This window comes from Chiloscyllium plagiosum, chromosome 3, assembly GCF_004010195.1.
Source record: "Chiloscyllium plagiosum isolate BGI_BamShark_2017 chromosome 3, ASM401019v2, whole genome shotgun sequence".
Taxonomy (NCBI): Eukaryota; Metazoa; Chordata; class Chondrichthyes; order Orectolobiformes; family Hemiscylliidae; genus Chiloscyllium; species Chiloscyllium plagiosum.
Window position 1 is genome coordinate 98,473,319 of NC_057712.1, and position 6,240 is coordinate 98,479,558.

Sequence of the window (6,240 nt, forward strand, 5' to 3'; positions counted from 1 at the left end):
CCCCCCACCACCATCCTTTCCCCCTGCCCACCATCACTCTCCTCCTCCCCACATCTCCATAAAACTGTACAGTAGAAGAATGTATAATACAATCTGTGTTTGTCATCTTACTTAAGCTGTTTAGATCTGTAGATATGAAAATGCTTCATGTGCTTAATATTTTCTCTCCTCCTCTTGCAGGTAGCATTTTTGAAACTGGATTGATCGTAGTCGTTACCAGTTTGGAGGAGCCCTTGCATTAGGAAAAATAACAGACTTTCCAACTGTGAAATAATTAGAGAATGATGAAGATCGGTTTACAAAGTACTGTTTATTAAAACGTGAATGTCATATAACATGCCATTTAATCATCCTTCATGAGGGAAATATAATGTCAGCAGGCAGTGCCCCTTCAAGATAAAATATAACTTCCAGTTTTTTACCAGGGTGATCAACAATCCCTAAATCACTTACCAGAATAAATCTCTGAATCCCACTGAAACTAGTAAAGTTTAGTTAGGAATACTTCTTCTCTGAAACATTTACATGATATCAAAATCACTGCTAAACTGCATATTGTAATATGATTAAGTTGATTCAGTAATCCATTTAAGTGAAGTATCATCAGCTGTGACCTTTCCAAAATATTTCTTATCCTCCTGGGAAATAATTTGCATTTATATATCACCTGAAATGCAATAAAGCATGTCAAGGTGCCTTGCAGTAGCATAATAGAGGAAATTGTGACATTGATTCACAGAATGGGTTCTTTTGGTAGATATCCAAAATCTTTCTCAAAAAGGTAGGCTTTAAGGAACATCTTAAATAGGAGAATAGGGAGCAGGATATATTTGTTAAAAATTCTAGAATGTATTAAACATTAATTTTATGATACATTACAATTTAATTACAGCAAACTTTGTTTTAACCAGTCCACTTTGAGCTGACACTCTTGATAAAACAGACTCACTGAATGTCCACTTTATAGAACAGATGTCTTTTGTTCAGAGGTTGATAAACTTAATGGAGTTATCTTACAATATGAACTAGCGATGGAATAAGTTTGATGCATAACAACCATTAGCATAAAATTATTATTTAACATTACGGACTTAATAATTGAGATTGTTAGCTAAAGGGAATTAATATTTCCTATTTGTGAGTATGTGAACAAAGATTTTAATGGTAGGTTTGTTCATAAGGAAAATCTAAACATGGTTGTACATTGTGCATTATATACACTGCATGTCTAATCTTTTTTCAGCTTAATCCTGGCCAAAACCTCAGCCTGGGAAAGTGTTAAAGAAAGAAGTACCAAAGTGAGATGTTGTGAAAAGCAATGGTTAATAGTCTATTTGTCTTTTTATCCTCCTTGATTTTTAAAATTTAAATATTTCTGTTTATATGATGTGTTGCTGTCTGCAGTGAGGATTGGAAGATGGGATTGTGAATTTATAGCAGTAAATTATGGCTGTTTATCCATCAGTTGTGATCTTTTACTTGTGCCAGTTAGTTCACCTCCCTTGCACTTGAGCCTTTATTAAAGGACTTATTTGGCCATCGACACAGCAAGAGATTGAGGCCCCTTGCAATTCACCATTTCAACTTCAAGTCAAGTCTCTAATCATATCTTAAGCATAGAAGTAAACATTCTGTGCTCGTTTCCACAAAAAATAAAACGTAGTCTTTTTAACATATAATGTGTTTAATTTTCAATTTATAATAAATCAAACAATAATCAACAGAGCTTCTGATACATTGCAGAATGCCCTATCCAACCATGGTGGGGAAAAGAAAATAAACATCTATAGCCAATTTAGGGAAAGGGCTGAGAAATGCTCTCTAATTTCCTTAGATAATTATATAACCCAATTCTTAATGCACAAAGTATTTACCTAATAGTGCACAGTCTAAAACCCTCATTGCCTCCCCACATGTCAAAGTAGTCTTTTCCCAAAGTTCCTCTTCTCCATAACCTTTAATGGTTACTGCTGTGCTGTATAAGCAGATTTCAAGTCGTCTTGATCAAGTTTAATTGGATTTATTTCCACTGAATGCTCACTACTGCACTTGGCCAAGCCTCCAGTGTCTCCAAATTTGTACTTAATCTAAAATTTCCAAGAGCGTTTTATTTGTACCAGCTGAAAAATTGTGAATGCTTTCAGATTCCATTAATGCTAACGACAGCGTCATTTATGATAGACTTCGGTCCCGGTGCTGAACCCTTTGAAACTCTGGTCTTGACCTTGTGCAACATAGATCCACTTCACTTACTGATAACCCCTCTGTGTAAAGATTGAAACCAGTTACCTCTCCGGACAGTAACTGACTACCAATCCCATAAAGTGCATTATTGGAAAAATTCACCGCACATGATACTTCAATAAAGATTTTCGGGAAATCAAAGCACTTTATGTAACAACTACAAGACAGCCATCCTACAGTGATTTGTAAATTCTCTGATAGAATTCAGGTCAGTTAGTGAAGGGAGACTCCATTGAAAAATTGGTTTGTTTTACTCGCTCCTTAGAAAATGATAACAATTTAAATCATGCAGTTAAATATATTCTATATTCTGCCAGTCGAACAAGAGCAGAATTGTGGCGTTAAAAATAATATGGATTTAGTCAGTCAACGCTGAATGAAGTGAATGTGCATGGAATTAGATGAATTTTCACCATGGACATGCCAAACCCGAACTGACACATTGAAAGTAACATTGAAAGTATTGAAGCATTCACGATCCTGGATTTTATGAACAGTAAAAAGCAAAGAACTGAAGCTTTAGAAAATACTGTTTCAGCTTCAGTTGGAGTATTGCATCCAATTCTTAGAATATTTTCAGAAGGGCATGACGGCATTGCTGAAAGTTCTGGAAAGACTTCCAGGAAATGTTTGCAAAGACGAGAGACTTCATTTACAGAGACAGATCAATGCTGTTGGGACTGTTGACTTTTTAGAAATGCGGAGACAATATTTGACAGAATAATTGAAAAAGAAAGTGCCATCCTTACCTGGTCTGGCTGTCACGTGACTCCAGACCCGTGGCAATATAGTTGACTCTTAACTGCCCCCTGGGCATTAACGGATAGGCAATAAATCCTAGCCTGGCCAGCAATACCGACATTCCATGAATGAATTTAAAAAATGCTAATAATACTGTATGATTTATTAACAACTCTTGCTATCTGTCTTGCCATACTTAATAAATTATGCAATTACACAGGTCTGGTTCTGCCTGAACACCTATTTTGAATAGTATCCTATATTTATACAGTCTTTCCATGTTCTTTGTACCAAAGTGTACCACGTCACCCATCCACTCCATCAACAAGTCAATTTTTTAAAAAAAATTAAAAAGCACTTCCCACCTCAAAAGAGATATTAGGGGCTTATACCTGACATCTCATCTCTCCTGCTCCTCAGATGCTGCCTGACCTGACCATCTATAATTAATTTATGAGAGGTCCTTCAGGAAGTAAAAAGTAACATGGACATGGGGAAACAGTAGATGTGATATACTTGGATTTTCAAAGGTATTTGATAAGGTGCTACATCAAATGTCGCTGTACAAAATAAGAGCTCATGGTGTTGGGACTAACAAAGGATAGAAGATTAGTTGACTAACAGGAAGCAGGGTGAAAGAATAAATGGATCATTTATAGGTTGGCAAGCTATTACTAGGGAAATGCCACCGGGATCAGTGCAGGTACCTCCATTATTTATAGTCTGTACCTGTAATTGGATGAAGAAACCAAATGTATAAAAACTAAATTTATTGATGGGACAAAGAAAGGTAGGAAAGTAAATTGTTGGGTACTTGTAATGACACATGCCTTGTAGTTTATGAACACCTCTAACTATTTACACTGCTACAATATCACAGAATTAGCACATAGTATAGGTTCTGTGATTAACGTTACTGTACAATAGATGCACATAGCTGACTAACTGAACCCATTCAATTGACTGACTCCATGATTAAAGAAAAGGCAGATACATTTAGAGCTGAATGTCACATTCTGTTAAGTCATGTCATCTTGATGGTGCAGGCCTTTCTGGTCTGCAATACTGCAACAAAGACGGCAACAAAGACTGATTTATCCAGAACCTTTAGACTTAACGGTGTGACACATTTGCAGCAATCTTCAGCCAGAAGTTCCAAATGGATGATTCATCTCAGTCACCTCCAATGCTCCCCAGCATCACTGACATCAGTCTGCAGCCAACTTGATTCACTTTATATGACATCAAGTAACAATTGGAGACATTGAAAAAGCTATTGGGTCCTGACAACATTCCAGCAATAGTACTGAAGACTTGTGCTCTAGAATTTGTCGTTTCCCTAGCCAAGGTCTTCCAGTATAGTTACAACACTGGAATCTACCTGACAATGTGTAAAATTGCCCAGGTATGTCCTGTACACAAAAAAGCAGGACAAATCCAATTCTTACCCCCTCAGTGTACTCCTGAACATCAGTAAAGTAATGGAAGGTATCATTAACAGTGCCATCAAGCAGCACTTGCTCAGCAATAACCTGCTCAGTGATGCCTGGTTTGGGTTCAAACATGGACAAAAGAGCTGAATTCCAGAGGTGAGCTGAGAATGACAGCCCTTGATATTAAGGCTGCATTTGACTGAGTGTGGCATCAAGGAGCTCTGGAAAGCTGGATTCAATGGATATTGGGGGCAAACTCTCCACTGCTTAGAATCATATTTGGCACAAAGCAAGCTGGTTGTGGTTATTGAAGGTCAGCCATCCCAGCTCCAGGTCATCACTGCAGGAGTTCCTTAGGGTAGTGTCCCAGACCCAACCATATTCAGCTGCTTCATCAATGACCTTACCTTCATCAGAAGTGGGAATGTTCACCAATTATTGTACAATGTTCAGCACCATTCACATCTCCTCAGATGCTGAAGGAGTTTGTGTTCAAATACAGCAAGATCTGGACAATATCTAGGCTTGGGCTTAAAAGTGACAAGTAATATTTGTGCCACAAATTACCATCTCCAATATGAGACAATCTAATCACTGCCCCTTGAAATTCATGGTGTTACCATCACTGAATTCCCCACTGTCAACATCCTGGGGTTCACAATTGATGAGCAACTCAACTGGACTTAGTGGCTACAAGGGCAGGTCATACATATCATAACCACGTGTCACATTATGCACAGAAAATATGGGGTTAGAATCTGCTGTTAAAATAACTGAGAATTTGTTTTTATTTGTTCATGTAATGTGGGTGCCACTGGCTAAGCCAGTATTTATTGTCCAAGATGGGTTTTTGCAACCATCGATAGTAGTTGCACAGTTGCCATTAGACTAACTTTTTACATTATAGTAAATTAGAAGATAGGAGCAGGAGTAGTCCATTCGGCCCTTTGAGCATGCTGCACCATTGAAAATGATCATGGCTGATCATCCAACTCTACCCTGTTCCCATTTTCTTCCCATACCTTTTTATCTCTTTAACCCATGTCCTCAGAGCATTAGACTGGAGTTCTGGACTACGATTATATCAACATTTCCAATATGTCATAACCTCCCTTTATACAATGGGCCTTTCATTTATTTATGTGCAAATGCTGCAGCAACTTCATGCAAGGGAAAAAATGTGTTATGTTTAAATCTCTAAAATTTACACTGTTCAGGTTACTGTTACCTTCACAAAAGCAGCATCCAGTGTGGCTTGTGTTTTAATGTGATGTAAATCATGCACCTGATCTCATGAATCTGATGTCAGTGAGAAAGAAAATGTCAGTCTAGAGTGAACACAGTGCACTGGAGTGCTGCATTTTATGGCCTACAATCTCATTGATCTGTGTAAAGTAAAGGAATGTTACAGCATGTGAGGAGTTGAAGAATTTAGTAACAATGAGCAAATAGCCTCATGGGAATTTAATCTGAAGAAATGCAGGGCCAGTGAGAGTAATCATGAGCCCTGGTAATTCCTCTGTTTTGAACCCCTATCCTGCCCCTCCTTTTAACCCTTGTCAGCCTCAGTCAAGTGCTTTTCTGATTTACTTTGGGTCCTATTGCATAGAATACTGCAGCATGGAACAAGGTCATTCAACTCATTGTGTCTGTGTCAGTTCTTTCTAAGAGAAATCCAGTCAATCCTTCACTGCTCACCAACTCTCATTCCTTTCCATTTCTTTTCCCCCAAGTATTGATTCAATTTTTCTTTTTGAATACTCATTTGAATCTGTATCCATTTCGATATCTGGGCAGGAAAAGATTAAAAATTTTAACCATT

General features: G+C 37.7%; 1 protein-coding gene across 1 annotated transcript in view; it reads left to right on the plus strand.

The window, feature by feature from the left end:
* Positions 1–3,206, plus strand: part of ube3d (ubiquitin protein ligase E3D) — a 164,224-nt gene extending 161,018 nt beyond the window's left edge. Inside the window, exon 10 of the mRNA XM_043686945.1 lies at positions 181–3,206. Coding sequence (XP_043542880.1) covers positions 181–204 — 24 coding nt within the window. The 3' untranslated portion in view covers positions 205–3,206. The remainder of the gene's footprint in view (positions 1–180) is intronic.
* Positions 3,207–6,240: the final 3,034 nt, after the last annotated feature.